The 22,939-nt window shown below is 42.1% G+C and overlaps 1 protein-coding gene across 1 annotated transcript in view; it reads left to right on the top strand.

Moving 5' to 3' along the window:
* The window catches only part of parp12a (poly (ADP-ribose) polymerase family, member 12a), a 95,284-nt gene extending 75,664 nt beyond the window's left edge, over positions 1-19,620 (top strand). The window contains exons 7-12 of the mRNA XM_073046592.1: positions 10,615-10,735; positions 10,871-10,967; positions 12,989-13,085; positions 16,415-16,545; positions 17,583-17,734; positions 18,431-19,620. Coding sequence (XP_072902693.1) covers positions 10,615-10,735; positions 10,871-10,967; positions 12,989-13,085; positions 16,415-16,545; positions 17,583-17,734; positions 18,431-18,690 — 858 coding nt within the window. The 3' untranslated portion in view covers positions 18,691-19,620. The remainder of the gene's footprint in view (positions 1-10,614; positions 10,736-10,870; positions 10,968-12,988; positions 13,086-16,414; positions 16,546-17,582; positions 17,735-18,430) is intronic.
* Positions 19,621-22,939: the final 3,319 nt, after the last annotated feature.

Genomic DNA, 22,939 nt, shown 5'->3' with positions numbered 1-22,939 from the left:
ATTCTAGTGAAGGTATGGTGAACATGTGAGAAAAAAGAATAATCTCTCTCCGTAGGATGAAGGAAACGCCATATATCAGAGATACCAAAATTAGAGAGAAACGATTGGATAGCTAAGGCAGATTTAGTAGGTGATCTGGTAACAGAGGACGATCGATCCAGATTAGGATCCAACCAACAGTTGAAGTCACCACCCAGTATAAGAGAGTATGAGTTTAAGTCTGGTAGTGAGGAAAAAAACCGTTCAAAAAAGTTAACATCATCAAAGTTGGGGGCATACAGGTTTGCTAGTGCAACTTGTGCAGGAAGGCACAGAGTCGACTGTACTTCCTTAGAAGGTTGGCGTCATTCAATGTCTGTAGTGAGATGCTGAAGATGTTCTATAGGTCAGTTGTGGAGAGCGCCCTCTTCTTTGTGGTGGCGTGTTGGGGAGGAAGCATTAAGAAGAGGGACGCCTCACGTCTTAATAAGCTGGTAAGGAAGGCGGGCTCTGTCGTGGGCAAAGTACTGGAGAGTTTAACATCGGTAGCTGAGCGAAGGGCGCTGAGTAGGCTACGGTCAATTATGGAAAACTCTGAACATCCTCTGCATAGCACCATCCAGAGACAGAGAAGCAGTTTCAGCGACAGGTTACTATCGATGCAATGCTCCTCAGACAGGATGAAGAGGTCAATACTCCCCAATGCCATTAGGCTTTACAATTCAACCGCCAGGACTTAAGAACTTTTTAAAAGCTATTATTAATGCTTTTTGAGATAGTGATTTAGATGCATATCATATTTTTTACTGAGTTAAGTATTGTATGTAATTAGTTTTGCTACAACAAGTGTATGGGACATTGGAAAAAAGTTGAATTTCCCCATGGGGATGAATAAAGTATCTATCTATCTATCTATCTATCTATCTATCTATCTATCTTTAGTGTTATATAGTTTACCAGAAACAATAATAAAATGGCCATTTGTATCAGAAGTTTTATTATGGAGTTCAAAAGGAATATTTGAGTTAATAAGAATGGAGACTCCCCTAGCTTTAGCGGCAAAGGATGAATGAAAATGCTGACCCGCCCACTTTGACAGAAGCCGGGAGTTATCAACACAACGAATATGAGTTTCTTGAAGGAAAGCAATGTCAGCTTTGAGTTGTTTGATATGTGAGAATACCTTCCTCCTTTTAACAAGGTGATTCAATCCCTTTACATTCCAGCTCACGAATTTAAGTGCACTAGCCATTATCAATTACTAATGCATAAAAGGCAGCAGGCATATAAAAAGTCAAGCAGTACAATAGCAGTCTGGGAGCAGAGATGTAAACATAGATTCGTAAAATCAAAACATATACGTGTCCTGAGCAACAAAGAGAAACAATAAATACAATGAGTGATGTTGGAACTGGAAAAGCCACCCCACCCACACAACCCAAAACTAGACGGCTACCAAAACAAGTAGCTAGCTCTACCAAAAAAATTAACCCAAATATAACTTCCAGATCTGTGTCATTAACAGCAGTTCTGTATAAATACTATAGCAAATAGTAACTAGTTTATGCACTAGAAAACATAACTACAGATTAGAACACCTTCTGCAGAAATATAAAACTTAATACAGAGAAAATCGGGAGAAAACCAAAACTAACCTACCCGCGAAAAATTATAGAATAAAGTAAGAGAAAGGGGAAAAAAAAGGTAAAAAAAAAGAAAGGGAAAATTATAAATTCAAGACGAGTATTTATCAACCATTTACAGAGAGGAGAGAAAAAAATTCAGAGATTAGAAAAAAGGGTGAAGAAAATAAATAAATAAATAAATATTTTAAAAAGGAAAAATAAATCAGCAATTAAACTGTGAACCAACAAACAAGGAGGCCTTCACTAACGACTTCAAACCTCCAAAACAAGTTAGAGTCAGTTGTAGAACTCTGTAGATAAAGTTATACAAGAATAAAATAGATTACACACACACCAAATCCAGGGAGAGATTGTCAACAGCCCTTAGAGTTTCAATGAATAATGTCTGAACGATTCACATAAAGTCTGAGTCCAGAAAAAGTAATTTTACTACGAGGAGTACTTATCCACCATTTTAGGAGGTCCGGTCGGGTTCCGAAGATGACTGGATAGCCGGAAGACTTGCCACAAATGCTTCAGCTTCCTTCGCTGATTTAAACCACTTGTATTTTCCAGTATTAAGCTTGATTCGTAGATCAGCAGGAGTACGAAGAGAGGGTTTAAAACCACGATCAAAAAGCACTTTCATTGCGCCTTTAAACTCAGCGCGCATCTTTAAGGTCTGGGGTGCAAAATCTTCCACAAAGCGAATGGTTGTATCCTGGAAAGAAAAAGAACCTCTGCGACGTGCCTCTACAATCAGACTGTATTTTACCTGGTATTGATGGAAGCACAAAATTACTGGTCGCGGGCGGGAGCCCAGAATTCCGGGGGGAACGTAAACTCTGTGTGCCCGTTCGAGCTCGGGTGGGTTCGGAAGCAAATCTCTCCCGAGTATCTCACAGAGAAACTTGGCGAAAAACTTCACTGTTGATCCCTGTTCAGTGGCCTCTGGTAATCCAAGAATTCTAAGATTGCAGCGTCTGCTGCGATTTTCGAGATCCACCATTTTGGAAAGGAGTTTGTTACATTTTCCCTCTAAGCTAGAACAGAGAGTCTCCAAGTATCGAACACGGCTTTCTAAATCTTCAGAAGTCGAATCGATGCGAGATAAGTGTTCAGCATGTTTGTCCACTTTATCGTTGATCCGATCCAGTTTGTCTTCCAACTGTTTGAAAGCGGTTTTGAATTCCTTTAAAATTTCGTCTCGGAGCTGTTTGAGCGCAGCCCGGGTCTAGTCTGAGAGAGCCGTAGCTTCCTTTCTCCCGGATTTAGAACTCTTGCTAGACATTGTAAGTTAGATGTGTTCACAGGCAAGTAAGAGATACCGAAAAAGTTCCTAATTAAGGTTTAAAAAATGGAGACATTTAGTGCAAAGATAGCGACATTAATGGAACAAAAGTTCGGAGCAGCTAAGCAATCGCCATCTTACCGGACAAGATACTTTTTATGTAGCAACATCATGCTTACCGGTAGCCTATCTTTATGACATATTTGGAACTTATTCGTATGCAGTATCTTGTGTATTATTGGTATCATTTGTGATAAACTTAATACTTACCTTAATGGGAATTTGGACACCTTTTGACTGTATGTTTTTCTTTCTGTCAGTTTTACGCTACTGCCAGTTGCTACATTAAAGAAAGTCAACTTGGAACGACTTTGTCAGTGTAGTAATTGGGGATGGAGTTCATCTGCCTGTCAATTCATGCAAGGTGTGTGAAGAGGACAGGACAGTAAAACAACGCTTTCTGGAATACAAAGGCAATTCTCTTTTCAAAATGTCAGACAAAAAAATCATCAGGATCTCAGTAATTACGGACAAGGTCTCGTGCCTCAGGTCCACCTTCATCCGAATGGTCCCGTGGCTCCTCCACCAGTGCAGCCGCGGCCTTAGCTCGTGCTGAAGCCCAAGCTGCTGAAACGGAGGCAGCGTTTGCAGAGAAGGAAAGCCAAAGGAAAGTGGAACAAGCATGTTTAGAGGCATCACTTGATGCTCTTCAATGGGAGAAAAGAGCTGCAGCTGCGGTAGCTAAAGCTGAAGCATTAGAGGCGGCCATGGAAGAGCAAAATGAGGACCTTGGCTCCGAAATTGATCTTCAAACCCATGAACCAGTGGAGAGCTCAAAAGAGTATGTGGAAGAGCAGGCAAAGCACGCTTCCTATCAGTCAACACCTGCATTGGAAGGAGTTTCTACTAACAGTGTTAGTCAACCAGCCACTGTTGAACAGTGGGCACCCAAAGCTACCGTGCAGAGTCACGTTCAGGATGATGAGCGTTGGTTGGAAGTCAGTTAAGGCACACTGACACTCACATGTCACACCCTCCAGGTAGAAAGCACCAGAGAGTGTGAAGTTCAAGGGGAGCCATGGATCACATGAGTTACACAGGGGTATTTAATGACAGAAATCATCCTCAAGCACACCAGTATGCAGAGGCTCAACAGGCTAATCCTGCTGATAGTCAGAGCATGTCGGACTTTATCAGGTCTTTTGCAAGACGCAAACTTGTGTCCTCCGGGCTTCTGCAGTTCAGTGATCGTCCTGAGAGTTACAGGGCTTGGAAAGCATCATTCCCGAATGCCATAGGAGGTCTAAACCTTACAGACAGTGAAGAGATGGACCTCTTGGTGAAGTGGCTGGGTACTGAGTCAGCTGAACATGTGAGAGGGATAAAAGCTGTGCATGTCCGTCACCCACAGAGAGGGCTCAAAATGGTTTGGAACAGACTTGAGGAGTTCCAACACTCTGGAAAATGGTCACTACTCTGTCTTTGAACCATGCCCTAATCGCTGTGTTGTAAAGGAAAAGTGGTACGGCAGGCAGCAAGGCCCCAAGTCTCCCCGCATCTGTCCATGTGGAGGGTCCCACATGTGGAGGGCAGCTGGGATGTAGTGTCTTCCAACAGACAAAAGATGATGACAAGATAGGCCCTTCAGTTGAGGATATGCTCTTTCTGAAGACTATGGAACCGGGATGAGGACAGTAGCTGGGTAGCTCCCCTGCCATTCGGAGAGCCACGACCTCGTCTTCCCAACAACAGGTCACAGGCAGCAGGCTGTCTTTCTTCACTTTAACAAGAAGCCTGAGATGAAGGATTGTTTCATCTCATTATTCCAGAATGGCCATGCAGAGGAAGCTCCTCCCCTTGGAAAAGACGAAGAATGTTGGTACCTCCCTTGCTTTGGGGTTTACTATCCAAAGAAACCACACCGGATTTGGGTGGTCTTTGATTCAGGTGTTCAACACAGGGGATCGGGTGAATCGGGTCCTCCTGACTGGCCCGGACCTCAACAACAGTCTTCTTGGGGTACTTATCCGCTTTCCTAAGGACTCCATTGCCATCACAATGGATATACTACAGATGTTCCACCGGAACATCATCAGGCTGGAAGACAGAAATTTCCTGAGATTTCTTTGGTATGGAGAGAACAACCTGGAAAATGACATCACAGAGTATTCGCATGAAAGTGCATGTCTTCGGGAACAGTCCATCGCCAGCAGTCGCCATTCACTGTCTCAGACGAGCCTCTGAAAAAGGGGAGAGGGAGTTTGGCAAGGATGCAAGGCAGTTCCTTGAAAGACTTATGTTGATGTTAGACTTAAGTCCCTGTCCACGTCAGAGGCTGCTATGGACTTGCTCAAAAGAACGCAGAACATGCTGGCTTGCTCCAACCTCAGGCTACATAAAATAGCCTCAAACAGCAGAGAGGTCATGGAGGCATTCCCCACTGAGGATCACACCAATGACCTTAAAGATCTGGATCTTAAAAATCCTACGGACTCAGACTTGTAAGCATACCATAGGCTATGTATTAGGAAAATACACCTTCTCCATACCAATGCAGCTCTGTGGGGACAAAGGTTCTGTTTAACACTTTTTGTTAATGCAATGATGGCTTGGAGTTGGGGGCTGGGAGGGGTGGGGAGATAATCAAAGCATGATTGTGCTATGGGTGCATCTTTTTCCTAAATGTGAATTGTACATTTGTTATGCACTGCACAAATCTCCTTTATACTGTGCTATACTTTATAAAAATACTGTTGAGAAAAAGCCAGATCTGGATCTTAGTGTCGACTCCCTGCCTATACAGCGCAGCCTTGGACTCTGCTGGGACTTGAAGACAGACACTTTCCTATTCCAGGTGGCAGAAGAAAGGAAGCTGTTCACTTGCCGGGGAGTATTATCAACAGTGAACAGCTTGTATGACCTATTGGGATTCGTAGCACCTGTCACTAGACGAGGCAAGGCCTTACTTTGAGAACTCTCATTGGAGACGAGTGATTGGGATGCTCCATTACCTCCAGACAAAGAAGAACTGTGAGAAAAGTGGAGAGAATCCTTAAAAGAGCTTCAGTACCTGAAGATCCCAGGCCAAATACAAGTGTGCCTCCGACAGAGGCCCAGCACAAGGAACTCTGTGTCTTTTCAGGTGCTTTAGATAAGGCAATAGCTGCAGGTGCCTATCTAAAGATCTCAGATGCAGAAGGGAACTGCCACACAGATATTAGGCAAAGCAAGATCAGCTGCACGTCCAGAACAGACCGTACCTCGGTTAGAGTTGTGCGCTGCGGTGATGGCTGTGGACGTGGCGGAGCACATTACTTTAGAGACTGGCATCGAGTGTGATGCAGTCACTTTCTATACAGACAGAAGGTAGTTCTGGGCTACATTTATAATGAAGAGCGGAGATTCTACGTTTATGTCAACAATCGGATCCAGAGGATCAGGAGGGGCGCACAGCCACAACAATGGCATTATATGTCCACTGAACACAGGCCTGCGGACCATGCCACAAGGTCCATCCCTGCAGCCTGTCTGAAGGACACCACCTGCTTTACCGGGCCTGTGTTCTTATCTCAGCCAGACATGTCACGTAACCCGTGACCGGGTTACCGAACCAGCAGAAATAGAATACACGTGGGAGTCTGGTGTTACTGTAACATAATGTTTATTAGTAAACTAAGTAATACAGCACTATCAAATGCAAATATATATATATATATATATATATATAAAACAGGTTAGCAATGATATATACAGAAGTGTGGAAATAGGAATCAAAACACAAGCTCTTTCAAAGTCTAGGGGTAAATGAATAGTCCTACAATGATGCAGAATTCAGTTCAGTTCAGTTTAGGTTGAAGTAGTTACTGGTGTACCATTGGAGAGAGAGAGAGCGGAAGGTGATGCAGTTGCCGTTGAACCTTTCGTTGTCTTCCTGTCCTGTAATGGCCACCGACTGTGACCATAGCAGGCATGACCGTTCTCCAGTGGTAGGCCTGTCACCCAGGCAAGGGTGGACACACAAACAAGCCCCCCACCAGTCTCACCTTCACACACTGTGAGCCTCTGATCGATTCCCCCGAATCGATCCTCCGAATCCCCACCTTCATGTGGGTGCACAGTGCTCTTTCAGTGTCCCGTGGTGTGTCTGCTTGTGTCTTCGCAGACCTGCTTTTTATCATCACTTGCAGGGCCCCAGCCGTCCATCACCTGGTCCCGCCTTGCTGTCTGAGCAAGAATCTTACAAGCAGGCAAAAGTGTCTTTGGAGCAAAAGTAAATAATCAGCCATGGAGCCATAACTTTAAATCTTTGTCTCTGTCTCTCTCTCTCACATCTGCGCTGGGTGCCTCCCCCCTCTTCTTCTCTCTCTCTCTCTCATTAGCAGCATAGTTCACGGGGGGGGGGGGACAACTCTGGACCCCATCTCTGCTTGGTTTGCTCATCACAGAGAAAACTTCTTTCAAGACAGCCGTCTTTGAACTAGTGGACCCAGAACAAGATAACGAAATTCGCGTGCACGTGACAGTGTTCACCTCCACCTCCTAAGACAGCTGACTTGGATCTCAGCACTTTTCTACCTGGAGGGCTCTTACTCGTGCCATATCTTGTCTCAGACATATTGCATGCCTCTTCAAGAAGACCTCAAAAGACTGTACAGGGAGCTGCAAGGGATGGCATCATTGCAAGACAGCATACACAGTGGAGGAACTCAGTCAGAACAAAAACGTCATCATTCGATCTGTGCAGCAGGAAACTTATGCTGAAGAAATGGAATGCATCAGAATCCAAAGAGGTATCCCTAAGGACAGCCCTCTGAGGATGCTGGATCCATTTATTGGTGAGGATGGCCTATTAAGGGTTGAAGGACGTATACAGGAATCACAGTTGGGACATGAAGAGAAGAGGCCCCTAATCATTCCCAGGCGGCATCATGTTACATCCCTCCTTGTGCAATATTACCACGTGGATTACAACATCAAGGATGCCATTTTACTGAGGGTGCTGTCCACTCAGCTGGCTACTGGATTGTGGGTGCCAAAAGGTGTGTGAGCAGTTTCATCTTTACGTGCATCACCTGCCGTAAGCTTCGGGGGACTTGTGAAGTCCAGAAAATGGCTGACTGACTCAGCATGGAGCCGCCCCTCACGCATGGTGGTGGTGATGCATTTGAAGCCTGGATCATCTCTGTGCGCCGTACAAGGGGAGGCCATGCCGAAGGTAAAAGACGGGCAGTCTTATTTACCTGTTAAGCATCAGAGCCATCCACCTGGGGGCCATAGCGTCCGTGGACAGCTAAGTTTTATTAATGCCCTGAGAAGGTTCCTGGCGATCCGTGGGCCAGTCAAGCAAATCTGTTCTGACCAGGGATCGAATTTCATCGGAACGTGCAAAGATCTAGGAATCTCCTCCAACATTGATGAAGATGTGGTGAAGAGGTTATCTCTCAGAAAAGGGCTGTATTTGGACATTCAATCCGCCTCATTCCTCCCATATGGGAGAGAATGATTGGCATCACCCACAAAATCCTGGACCCCATGCTTCTCCAGACAGGGCCTTCTAGACTCACTCATGAGGCGCTCACCACCTTTATGGCCAAGGTGCTGGCCATTGTGAACAATAGACCTCCAGTGCCCGTGTGTACAGATGCAGAAGATCCACTCATCCTCACTCATGCCACACTGTTCACACAGAAAAGCGGCCCTTATCCCATTCCTCCAGGTGAGTTCGGCCACAAGGACCTGTACAAGAGACAGAGGCAGCAGATGCAAAGCCTGGCCAGTACCTTCTGGGACAGCTGGTGCAAACAATACTTGTCTACTTTGCAGTCACGAAGGAAATAGACATCCAGTAAGCCAAACATCACACCAGGATTCGTGGTGTTCATGAGGGATTGTCAATCCAAGAGAAATGACTGACCTTTGGGAGTCATAACTCAGGTATTTCCCAGCAAGGATGGAAGAGTCTGTAAGGTAGAGGTGAAGATCAACAGAGATGATGGAACAAAGCTGTTCTCTCAGGCCCGTGGCTGAAGTGACTTATTCATTCAGGGGTGAACTGTGGAAGTGTTAAATTGGGGTATCCAGGGATACCAGACAGGGAGTACTGCCTCAGCAGTCAGTTATTTTTATTTGTTGTTTAGCACCCTCTGCTGGTAGTTTTGTATAGCAGTCATTTAGGTTGTGTGATCTAGTTGATGACATCATCAGTAGGCATCTAGGCAGTTCTCCATGTTAGAGCCGAGGGAAAAATCATCCCTTTTCACCCAACATCATCCTGACGTTCAGGTCTTTGAAAGTGTTGTTGGTGTGTCAGAGTAACCTTTGGGTTTATCATTTATTGATGTATATGCATATTTTCACAAATCAGAGATATTTGAATGGTTGTGCGCAGATAAAAATACAGAGGGAGTATTCACGTGGGCCACATGTTCTGGCTAGCTTGTAGTGAGAAAATGTGCATAAGATAACTTTTATGTAGCAACATCATGCTTACCAGTAGCCTATCTTTATGACATATTTGGAATTTATTCGTATACAGTATCTTGTGTGTTATTGGTATCATTTGTGATAAACTTAATACTTACCCTGTACCTGCCTTAATGGGAATTTGGACACCTTTTGACTGTATGTTTTTCTTTCTGTCAGTTTTACGCTACTGCCAGTTGCTACGTTAAAGAAAGTCAACTTGGAACGTCTTTGTCAGTGTAGTAATTGGGGATGGAGTTCATCTGCCTGTCAATTCATGCAAGGCATGTGAAGAGGACAGGACACAGACTTTCTAATTCCTCTTCCTTATCAAATTTCACCATCCATTATTAACCCCAGGCTTGCATATGCTTTACAGATCTCACTCTCTCTTTCTCTTTCTTTCTTTCTCTTAATTCATGTGGCCATTACTCACCATTAACCTGTTGAATGCTGCTCATTTTGGGTTCTACCAGGACCACTTGGCCTTAGTCCAAAAGAACCTGAGTTTACATCATCCAAGTGGGATATGGCTGTGACATCCAAGATTAGTTGATAGTGTTAGGTTGAATCATTAAACCCTGAGCAGCCACTCCATGTAGTGAGTTCCATCTCTGAAAGTAAAGAAGGCAATATAAGTTAATGGCTAATGTAGTCTATAGCCTTGGATTTACAATGCAGTGCCCTTAATGCCCTTAATTCCCAAACAGAGGGTGAATTCAGTTACCTGGTATTGTAAAAGTTTAGAATCAATCTGACTATGACACTGCTGCATTTAAGCCATCTAATGTAAACCAGGAAAGTAAATCTGTTGGTGTACCTGCTCTATGTCCCCAAAGCAAAGGGGTTGACTCTTAACTGCCATTTGAAATGGCCAGACCAGCCACTCAGTTAGTATATTATAGCATAGCAATTAGGATAATGTTATAACAGTGCTAACAACCCAGGATCAGTTCCCACTGCTGCCTGTAATGAGTTTGTATATTCTCCCCGTGACCATGTGGGTTTCCTCTGGGTGCTCTGGTTTCCTCCCACAGTCCAAAGGTACACGGATTAGTGAGTGTAATCGGGTGGCACTGGCTCATTGGACTAGAAGGGTCTGTTACCTTGCTGCACTTCTAAATAAATAAGTATTTTGACTTTGTTACTAATGAATAAAATCAACCTAAATTAAAATTCCCCAGTTACCTTTGTAGGATTCAAACTAGTTTCCCCAGATGCTTTAACTTCTCTTGGGTTGTGTTTTCTGTATGATAGGAAAAGCAGCACTCGGCTGCCAACATCACGCCCCTTGAGCTGGAGAAGGCATTTTTAGCTGACAGCAACGGGAAAGTGGAATTCACTGTGGGGATACACCAGTATGTGCTGAACTTTAAAGGTGCAGTTAATATTAAGAAAGCAAATTTCAATTTTCTGTTTCATTGAAATGTGGAAATTATTGTCACACTTACTTCTCTGAGTGAAAGTCGATGGTGATCTATATCCTGTCTCTCTTCCCCAATTTCATTTATAGAAATGCAGCAAACAAATTCACGCATTGGCACTCGCAGGGAAGTCAAGAGGAGGCCCAAATTCATCTCTGAACAGGACATGAAGAGCCAGATACAAAAGTATGTAACATCCATCAATGATTCTCCTTAAGGAGGCTTCTATAATAAAACAGTCCAAAGTAAATTTATTATCGAAGTACATATATGACACTATTTACTACCCCGAGATTCATTTTCTTGCAGGCATTCACAGTAGAACAAAGAAATACAATAGAATCAATAAAAAATTACACACAAAGACTGATAAGCAACCGATGTGCAAAAGAAGACAAACTGAGCAAATACAAAATAATAATAATAATTATTATTATTATTCAGAATAGCAGATCAATGTAGAGCGATAATAAAAAAATAACTTAATCCCTTTGGGCATATTAAATCAAATAAGCCATGGAATAACACAATAGCTAGAAAGAAACCAACCCAAAGCCCACAACGATACCATACAAGAAAATAATGAAGATGCCACTTCCCAAATATTGACGAACAACTACTCCACAACCTAATGGTAATAGCAACAACACAGATGTAGAACTTCCACAGAATGCTTATAATGAAGTTTAGTTTACAGACAAAATTAACCTAACATTTAACACCACATTATCAGAATCCATGGGCACTGACCCAACAAAAAGACCCCATCTAAAACACACCATCAAAATTTGCAAAAATTGTTAATACTTTCAAACAATACTCTCAAAATATTGTCACCATATTTAGGAAAACTTGAAACATATGAAGAACTACGCACAATAATATACTGTGCAGCATTAACAGCAATGCAGTGCAATGGCTCCAAAAAAGACACACTCAGAAACCCAAAAGTGAGTAATGAAATGAGAACACTGAAATTGAAGAAGCGATTACAAAACTAAATTGAAATCTTAAGATCAGAAATAGCCTGCCTAATGGAGTATAAGATGGATAACCCAAGCAAGAAAGTTAAGAAAAAAAGCTAAGGAAATATAATCTTGCACAAGATATAATCAACCTAACAAAAGAATGGTAGAATTTATAGATACATTAAAACAAAAGCTTGGTGTGTACAAGGCCAGACTAAATGGATATTTGAAATGCGCCAGACAAAGAAAATAGAATTACCAGTTCAGGAACAATAAAAATGATTTATCCTGGACATTGAAACGAAATTGGACACTCCAAAATGTCAGCAGTCCTAGCACAGAATTATCAACAAACACAGATAATGAACTTTTGGTTTAATATTTGGTCAGATGGGGTGATGCACAATTAAGAAGCAGGCAGATTAGGGACGGAAAAGAGTACACTCACACAATTGAAGATATGCAAACACCTGCCCAAGAATTTATTAGGGGGTGCGTGGGTAATCGTTATCAATAGAACATTAAAGAAGGTACCAACATAGAGGTTGAAGGGATTCCATGGTCGCTTGCCCAAGTACAATGAAGCTTTTCAGCTGATCGGGAAGAGCATTCAAATCACCCGCTTGGGAGTTCTTCTAGACTTTCTGAAAATTAGTATCCATTCGATATCATTGCATCTATCTCAAACCAAAACTGTTACTGGCATTTTCATATGGTGGCATGTGAAGCTGTGTCTATGAGTCTGCATTTCATGTACACAGAAATACCAGCAGTAATAACTACCAAGCTTATTGTAAATTGTGCACAGCAAGATTGTACCAAGGAAGTATGCTGAAGGCTGGGAATTCTGTTTTTTTACTGAAGTGGAAGGGAAGATAAATATAACTGTTCCCCAAGGTAAACTCTTTTGCTATAGATAATGCCACATGATCTTTCTTTGCTCCTCCTAGGACACACAGTCCTTGGTTCAGCATCTCAGTTTTGCAACTTTCACTCATTACTGCATTGGAGTGACTTTGCCCCCAGATTTATGTCCAAATTGGGCTTTGACTACATGCATCCATTGTCCACATTCACAATGTAATTTGTGCCAGAGTAAATAGCATTGAACAAGATGAAGATCAGTTGAAAATTGGGTAGAGATTTGGTAATGGAGGAACAAAATGAGACCAAGTTCACCTTCACTTGAAACTTTGTTACTGACTGTGTTGTTGACACCTAATGACTCTCCTTTGACAGCCAGAGAAAAACTGGACAGGAAATTCTGGGCATTTCTCAAGGAAAATCCCTTCCAGCTCACTGGGATAAATCAGCACAGACAGATATCGGCTATAAGGTAGAATCATACAGCTGGCAATGATGATCATGGGAGAATTACAGTGTGTGCAGGTGAAGGTAATGTGCTGAATATGCTGTGTCATATTGTCCAGAAACTCTTTTAATGGAGGTACGTGTTTAATATTACTGAGTTTTTGCCCCTGTAAGAATCGCTGAGAATTCAGATGATTAACATCAGCAATACTGCAGCCCAACCTATTAACTCCTTAAATTCAATTTATCCAAAAATCCTTCACTTCCATCTATTCAATCCATAAATTATGCATTCAATCTATTATTCACATAATTGTTCTTCTCTCAATTTTGACTTAATTGTGCTCAATTCTATTGCCTTAAATTATACTCTCTCCTTACAATTCTATTATTTAATCTCTTAATGTGCAGTCCTTTGGTCTTAAATACCACAGGTTCTTACATTTTAGTCACTTCCTTAAGCGGGTTAATCTGTAGTTTTAAGAAATGCTGACCACACTCTTTACTGAAACCTCTGTTACATGAAAGTGTAGCGGTTAGCATAATTCTAATACAGTTCCAGTGACCAGGGTCCAATGCTGTTTGTAAGGAGTTTGTACGTTCTCTCCATGACCACTATGGTTTTCACCAGGTGCTCTGGTTTCCTCCCACATTCCAGAGATGTACAGCTTGGAGTTAGTAAGTGTGCTATATTGGCGCTGAAAGTATGGTAACACTTGTGGCTGGCCCTAGCGTATCCTCAGACAGTGTTGGTCACTGTATGTTTCAATATACATGCGATAAATAAAACTTAACTTTATCTTTACTTTTGAAATACAAAGGACTTTTCATCAAATAAGTTTATTCTTCCACTTGAGTATTTGCCAGTTAATGTTTAAATCTGTGTTGCCTGTTAACCTTAGCATGCTAGGTTTGTTGATTGAACGAGAACAAATGGGTAAATGTGATAGAATGATTCGCTGATATGATCACTGGGATTGTTTGGAATGAATAAGCTTCTCTTGCAATTTAACTAATGAATGTTTCTTCTCAACTCCTACACTCCTCATATTGAATAAGCGAGCACCCCGAAATAGACTAGTCATTAATACTGCGTCTTAAGGTGAATAACCTGATGGGAAAAATCTCCTGATATACATTGGTGCAACTGCAGTATCTGTCCAGCCAGGTCAAGCCTCCCAGACTTAGCAAGAAAGCATTTCCAACAAAGAAATAAATCATTAATGAACTCAGTGTGTCCTGAGGTATCAACTATCCACCTTTAAACTACAGTTACTGTTGTAAGTGAGATAGTAACAATTTGCTTAGAGCAAACTCCCCTTAAGAGTAATGTTGAGTCATCAGCCCGAGGAGGAAATTCATGTTCTCATGCTGTCTGCAATTGTTAAAGCCACCAGAGGGAGCAGACCAGGTAAACAAGAAGCCTGAAAGGTAGACATTTACCAGTATTTTAATGGTTATAGTAACTTAGGAACTAAGGAACAGAAGCATGAAAGGGGCATTTCACCCTTGTGCCTACTCCATTATTCATTCAAACTGGGGTTGACCTTTATCTTAGTGCCATTACCCTCAACTATCTCCATATTTTACTATTCCCTTAATATTCAAAAACAGATCAATCTTGATCTTTGAGTATACTTAGTAACGGAGTCTCCACAGTCTCCTTAGGTGTAGAGTTTCAGAGTCACAACCTTCTGTGAAGGAATTCTTTCTTCTACCATTGCTGAACTGCAAGCTCCATATTTTGTGACCATGAGCATTGGTTTCTCAAAGCCATAGCCAACCCTTCTGTACGTCTGCGCTTTTATGCCCTGCTGGAGTTTTATAAGTTTCACTGAGACCACTTCATTTCCTTTTAAACTCAAGATAATGTAGACCCACAGTAAAACAGAAAAGCTGAAAATACTTACCAGGTCGAATAGTGTGCAGAGAAAGAGAGTTAACAATTCAGTTGGATGATTTTCCTTTCAGAACTGGGAAAGGTTAGAAAACTAGCAAGTAAATACCCAGTCTACATACCCATGCGGCAAAGCTCCCATTCTGAAATCTGAAAACTTCCATTGCACTTCTATCACAAGTGTGCTATTTCTTAGGTGGGTGTAAGTGGCAGAACTCCACCTCAACTCCACTCTCACTCCTTCCCTTTCCTTTACCAGTTTTGATGCCTGTAGAATGTCCAGTGTATCTTCAAGTGAAATGTCTATTCTGGTACTGAAATTCCCCTGAAGTCAAAGACAACAATGTGCTTGTCTCCCTGGATGATCGTTGTCCCTGGCTGTTTCCAGAGATACGTGTACAGGGTAATCAGGACCCTCTGGATACCGAACCCTTTTGTTTCCTGTCTTGAGAACATTCTGAAAAATTCAACCACATAAGTTGATACTGATTTCTTTTAGAAGTGTTTTAAACAAGGTGGAGAGTTTCAGGAGGGTGTTTCACAGCCACCAATACTGGTGAAGAAAGGGATAAAAACAGAAGATATCTGAGCTGGAAAAGGGTCTGGAAATGAAGTCTTGGTGGAATTTGCCAGGGGCTGGGATTCAAAAGGAAGTGGGTTCCAGAAGGAATAGGAATACTGGTTCAAAGTTCAAAGTAAAATGTATTAAAGTACATACACGTCACCACTTGCAACTCGGAGATTCTTTTTTTGCAGCATACTTAGCAAATCTATAGAACAATAACAGTAAACTGTAAACAATGTGCAAATGCAGATAATAAAGAAATAGCAATAAATAATGAGCAGGAAACAACAAGATAAAAGTGTGTAGGTATCCCCTTTTACTCAAGAGCTCCGTGCTCGATACAGAAGGCTCTTTAATTCATGTATAGTGTTGAGCCACATATTTGCAGCGTGTGCACCTGATTGAACAGGGTAACACCACAAGTTCATTACGGGTCAAATGTTTACATCAGAACACATAATACAAAAGAAAGTTGTTAAGATTAGCTTTATTTGTCATATGTACATTGAAGTATTGAAACATACAGGGCATGAACAACTAACCCAGTCTGAGGACTGTGCTTGGGGCAGCCAGCAAGTATCACCAATCATCTGGCACCAACAGTGCATACATACAACTTACTAACTCTGATCTGTACGCTTTCTGGGAATGTGGGAGGTAACTGGCACACCTGGAGGAAACACTGGCGGTCACAGGGAGGAAGTATAGACTCCTTATTGACAGTGGTGGGAATTGAACCCCGATCTTCCAATCAGTGATGCTGTAAGGCATTACCCCAACTGCTATGCTATTGTGCTGCTCTGGAGTTGATTCCTGGCACTTGTTCCAGTCTCAGTAAATCTAGATGTGTTCAAGTGTTCTGTGATTCTAACTAATAACTGTCTCTATACAGCTGATTCAGGTGGCCGAGTCTTCAGATGAATTTAAACAAGTGCAGTCCCTCTTTCAGCGGACCATGAAGAGAAGTGTGATACAGAAAATTGAACGAATTCAAAACGTCTCCCTCTGGGAAGTCTATCAATGGTTTGCAAACTTTATCACTTTTCTACCTGGCTATAATGAAGGGAATTATTCATTCTGGGGATTGAAAACTGGTTGATTTCTTTGATGCAAGTTTCTTCCTGACAGTTGACAGAAGAGCCCTTATTGTCCACCCTGTTCTTGTATATTCGACTGTGATGGGGGTGAGATACAGCTCGGAACTTCTCTCCTCCATTTTTTTTCTCTTGGGTAACTTTTAGACTACCAGCCTAGAAACACCAGCAGCATAAACTTTGTGTTTCTACATCCTTCCTATGTGACCTGTGTTAAGTGGTTGTACCCCCCTTTCAATACCAACAGAGGGCTTAAGGTTTCAGCAGTGAAAATGAAACAAACTCCAAACAAATCAGGAAGTGCTGAGAAAGCTCAACAGCTGTGGGAGGAGAAACAACAAACATTGCAGGTTGAAGATCCCTTGCCTTGTCTGAGAAAGAAAGGAAGTTGCAGAGAGTGCAAGGGCTAGGGTGAAGGATAAAAGTGACAGTGAGGATACTTAGCTGTAGAAATGCTGAGGGGTCAGGCCACACTTGTGGGGAGAGACAAACTGAACCAAGATTACAAATGAACTAAAGAGTATACAGTATGTGAGCAGGTTATCTGAAGCTGGTGAATTTTCTCTTCACTACTCTCATTAATTTCTCAGCCAGTTAACTACATCTTTTTTTCTCTCTCTCTCTTTCCTAATTCTGACAGCGTCTCTGATCTGAGGCGCCAACTCTTGTTTCCCCTTCCACAAGTGCTGCTGGACCTGATACGTGTTCCCAGCATTTTGTTTCTGCTTCTTGTATAAAGATTTTAGTCATCATTTACAACTAGACCGCCTGTGAGACGGGTGAGGATGGGGTGTGTTTTACAGGCTGCATTGCGTTGGTCCGTGCTGCAAAGCTACATCTGTTGTGCAAGCACACAAAAAACAGGAGGAACTCAGCAGGTCAGGCCGTATCTGTGGAAATGAATAAACAGTCGCGGACCTTTATCAGGACAAAGCTACAAATATTGTGCTTGCATTTCTGAGGCAGGCAGAAGGAACAGATGAAGAAGAACAATAATGGCAAGGATGTGGTTGAGAAGCAGCTTTTCCATGGCACGGACTCCTCAATCATTGACGCAATCTGCCAGCAGAACTTTGACTGGAGGATCTGTGGAACTCATGGAACGACTTACGGAAAAGGTACGAGTACACAGCAGCTATTTTTATTACCTTTGTAGGCAGATTTGATTGAACTGTACCACAGTGAGGTACCTGTAGCTGGGCAGATGCTGTTCACTTCTCAAGCACAGAAGGTTGTCTGGTTCAATTACGACTGAAGATCCTGAGCACAAAGATCCAACACTTTGCTAGAGTCAGCATTGAGGGAGCACTAAGTAAATAATCCCACCCAATAATAGATGAAAAGAAAGAAAATGTCATGTTTTGTAACTTCAAAACATTAAACTAATTCAAAAGGAAGTCTAGGAATGCAGGTTTAACTTTGAGTTTTCTTTAAGCGAAGCACCCACGTTTCACATGGTAGTGTGATAACATATGCAATTAAAGTATTCTTTTATATATAACCCATAATTAATTAAACAAGAATGCTTAATTAACCAATATATGTACAAGATTACTCAAATATTATTAAAATCCTAAATACACTACAGAAAGGTTATTCTCCCTGTTATACTGACCAATATTTATCCTTCAGTTAACTCAACTAAAATGTATTTTGTCATGATTATCTCATTGCTGTTTTTGGAGCCAAATTGTATCCAAATTAGTTGCTGCATTTGTTAGCACTGCAACAGTAATTACCTTTTTAAGTTGTACTTCTATGGGCCATAAGATATCTAGGCTGATTAAATATATGGTCTTTCTCTTTCTTTTTAGGAAGTTACTTTGCCAGAGATTCATCCTATTCCCATAATTACTGCCAAGCAGGGAAAAGCACCTTAACCATGTTTGTTGCTCGTGTGTTGGTGGGAGAGTATGTGAGAGGATCCTCATCTTACCTCCGGCCACCCTTGAAAGATGGCACCAAAAAATGCTTTTATGATAGTTGTGTTGACAGTGTCTCCAATCCTTCTATATTTGTCATATTTGAGAAACATCAAATATATCCTGAGTACCTTATAGAATATAAATGTTAAGCAAAGAACAAGCACAAAATGGCTTATTTTCCATCAGCACCAACTCATTGGGTCTCAGCGAAGTGCTAAAGCATACATAGAAACATAGAAAACCAGCGCAATACAGGCCCCTCGGCCCACAAAGTTGTGCCGAATATGTCCCGACCTTAGAAATTACTAGGCTTACCTATAGCCCTCTATTTTACTAAGCTCCATGTACCTATCCAAAAGTCTCTTAAAAGACTCTATCGTATCCACCTCCACCACCTTTGTCAGCAGCCCATTCCATGCACTCACCACTCTCTGAGTAAAAAACTTACCCCTGACATCTCCTCTGTACCTACTCCCCAGCACCCTAAACCTGTGCCCTCTTGTGGCAGACATTTCAGCCCTGGGAAAAAGCCTCTGACTGTCCACATCATCAATGCCTCTCATCCTCAAAAGGCCAAGTTCACTCAACCTATTCTCATAAGGCATGCTGCAGCATTATCTCTCGGCTCCTAAATTCAATTCCATGATTGATGAAAGCCAATACAGCATATGCCTTCTTAACCACAGAGTCAACCTGTGCAACTGCTTTGAGCGTCCTATGGACTCAGACCCCAAGATCCCTCTGATCCTCCACACTGCCAAGAGTCTTACCATTAATACTATATTCTGCCATCATATTTGATGTGTTGCCTTCTTTGATTATTTTTACCCAATTTTAGAATAGCAATTCTGCTTTTTCAGGTTTTTTCCTTAATTTCTGGTTATTTCTAGTAATTGTAGTTCAGGAAGGATGTATCAGCAACCCGCACTCTTTGAATTATTGTTAAGCTAACTATTATTGAGAGTGGGTGAGATGTTTTTCGGTATTCTCTTGAGGTATAAACAATTAAATTACACCATTTGTCTAAATTGTTGGATTCTAATGTTTTTGATCAAAGGTTCATAAAGAAGTCAAGAATGGACATTAAACTTGTTGCTTCACGATCATTTCATTAAGTGCTAAGAGAACAATGCACTTGGAAAGCAAGAGTAGCAGGAGGTCAAAGAACAAAAAAGAAAGATGGTGAACAACGTGCTCTGCTCTTCTTATGCCCTGGATAACAGTCACTCCTTTCAAATTAGTAGATAAGAGTTAACCAATCTGATAGCCCCTATTCAAATAACATGATACCCAAGGAGTTTACAAAACAGTACAAAGAACTGTAACCACTAGGCGGCGCACAGAACATACACGTAGGTAACTGCATAATATACAAGCAGGCATAACATTTAAACTGCAAAGAAAGATAACAATTATACAGTCCAAGCCAACATTTCCCCCCTTGATTCTAAATAACATGTTTAGAGTCATTACATCTGAAAATTCAGAGGCAGAAAAACGTATCTACATTAAGTGTAAAATAATCAACTACCTAAGTTAAGGAAATATCGGGCCATTCATAGAGTTATGTTATTATTAGGTAGATTAGTAGGCACGCTTGCTTGAGTGTGAACTACTTTATTAATGATTGTCCTTATTCAGGTAAAAAGACATAAGTTATGATAAAGCATCTCAAGACACTCAGTATGGCTCATAATGTTGAGTAACTCCAGCTTACTAGACTTAAATGAACCCAATCAAAGAAATCAGATTGGTAATATTTTAGCTACTTTACGGATATGATCAGCCAGATAAATCAGTTATGTCTTCAGCTTTGTCAGATATGTAAGTATAACAGTCCTAGCCTGTAACTGCAGAGGTTCCCCCCTTAACTGATAGGAGGAGATCTCATGCCATACAATTTTAAAGAGCCAGAAGACCAAATGTGCAAATATAATAAACATATAAATAATACTGAGAACATAAGTTGTGAAGTCCTTGAAAGTAGTCCATAAGTTGTGGGATCAGTTCATTGTTCAGGTGAGTGAGGTTATCCATGCTGGTTCAGAAGCCTGATGGTTGAAGGGTAATGACTGTTCCTGAACCTGGTTCTGTGTGAACTAGGGCTCCTGTGCTTTCTTCCTGATGGCAACAGCAAGAAGAAACCACGGCCTGGATGACTTGAGGACTGGAAAGGAAGGGGGTCAGAAGCCGAATCAAGGTGGGGGAAGGGCAAGGGGAACAAGATGGCAAATTATAGGTGAGACCCAATCGGGGGGGGGAGGGGGGAATGAACTGAGAAGTTGGGAGGGGATAGGTGGAAGAGGTAAAGGGCTGAAGAAGGAATGTGATAGGAGAGGACAGTGGACCATAGAAGAAAGGGAGGGAGGAGGGACACCAGATGGAGGTGATGGGCAGGCAAGGAGAATAGAAGCGTGAGAGGGTCACCCTTCCTCTCACAGCTTTTTACTTCATCCCACCTCCCACTTACCTCTTCATCTGCTTTCACCTGTCACCTGCCAGCTTGTATTCCTTCCTCTCTTCACCTCCTTCTTCTGGCTTCTGCACCATTCCTGCTGAAGGATCTCAGTCTGAATTGGCAACTGTTTATTAGCTGCCGTAGTTCCTCCAGCATTTTGTGCGTGTGGCTTAAGATTTCTAGCATCTGCAGAATCTCTTGTGTCATTGATAAACTTACCAGCCCTCTGGCCCATTGTGCCGAGGAGGTCTTCACTAAGCACTGGACTGTGTTACCCGAGGAGGTGGTGAGGTCAGGTACAATAACTATGTTCAAGAGGCATACAACATAGAACAGTACAGCGCACGATGTTGCTGTCAACCTTTCAACCTACTCTAAAATCAATCTAAACCTTCCCTCCTATGTAGCACTTCACTTTTCTTTCATCCATAAGACATGGGAGCAGAATTAGGCCATTTGGCCCATCAAGTCTGCTCTACCATTCAATCCTTTTTTCCCCCTTATTAGCCCCTCTCCCTGGCCTTCTCCCCGTAACCTTTGATGCCGAGTCCAATCAGGAACCTATCAAGCTCTGCCTTAAGTACACTCAAAGACCTGGCTTCCACAGCTGCCTGTGGTAATAAATTCCACAAATTCACCACCCTGTGGCTAAAGAAATTTCTCTGCATCTCTGTTTTAAATGGATGCGCCTCTATTCTGAGGCTGTGTCCTCTTGTTATGGACTTGCCCACCATGGGAAACATCCTTTCCACATCTACTCGGTCTGAGCCTTTCAACATTCGAAACGTTTCAAGTGAGATTCCTTCTTCATTCTTCTAAATTCATTCTTCTAAATTCCAGCAAGTACAGACCCAGAGCTATCAAATGTTCCTCGTATGATAACTATTTCATTCTTGGAATCATCCTTGTGAACCTCCCCGATACCTCTTCAATGCCAGTTCATCTCCAAGTGCCTATCTAAGAGTATCTTACGTGTTCCCTATGTATCTGCCTCTATCAGCTCCCCCAGCAATGCATTCCATGCTCCACCACTGTAGGTGTAAAGAAAATCTGCCTCTAACATTATCCCTATACTTTCCTCCAATCACCTTAAAATTTCTATCAGCCACTTTAAATCTCTTAAATATCCAAATTAGCATATATTAAATATATTAAAAGTCTCTTAAATATCCATAATGAATCTGCCTTAGCATCTAGGCAACAGTTTGAAAAATTTTGGTTGTATCATTGTCAGGTACAGCGATTCAACTGCACGGGGACACAAGAAGCTGCAAAGAGTACTAAACACTGCCCAGTACTTCATGGGCACATCTCCCCACCATGGGAGGTATCTGCAGGAGGCTCTGCCTCAAGAAGGGATCATCAAAGATCCCCACCCTACAGGCCATGCCAGAGTGGGGGTACAGAAGCTTGAAATCTCACAGTGTCAGGTTGAAGGACAGCTATCTTCTTTCAACTATTCAGTTCTTGAACAGCTGGCACAATCTTAATCGCTGGAGTCTAGCAACATGGGCTTCAATCATAATCTATTAGGCACTAAGCCAATAAAAAGAAGCGAGGTGTACGTGGGGTGGCCGTTGTGGGTGCAGCTATTATTAGCATGGTTAGGCTTTGGCAAGGGGGGCAAAGGACAAGTTAAGTTTCTAGAAAGTGTTTATCTTTCTCTGTTGGTACAAAGGATGGGTCTAGAGTCAGTGCTGTGTTCTTTGTGTGAGATTTGGGAATTCTGGGAAATCTCAATTTTCCCTGATACCTGTATTTGCATGAGGTGAGCCTAGCCTCTTAGAGACTGTGTTAAGGAATTTGCCACTCACTTCTGGTGTAATTTTCACACTGTACATCTCAAGGCTAAACAGTCCAGTGCCACTCTTATAACCATATAACCATATAACAATCACAGCACGGAAACAGGCCATTCCGGCCCTCCTAGTCCGTGCCGA

The sequence above is a fragment of the Hemitrygon akajei genome, chromosome 5 (genome assembly GCF_048418815.1).
Source record: "Hemitrygon akajei chromosome 5, sHemAka1.3, whole genome shotgun sequence".
In the NCBI taxonomy this organism is placed as follows: Eukaryota; Metazoa; Chordata; class Chondrichthyes; order Myliobatiformes; family Dasyatidae; genus Hemitrygon; species Hemitrygon akajei.
This window is presented reverse-complemented; position numbering and strand designations above follow the sequence as displayed.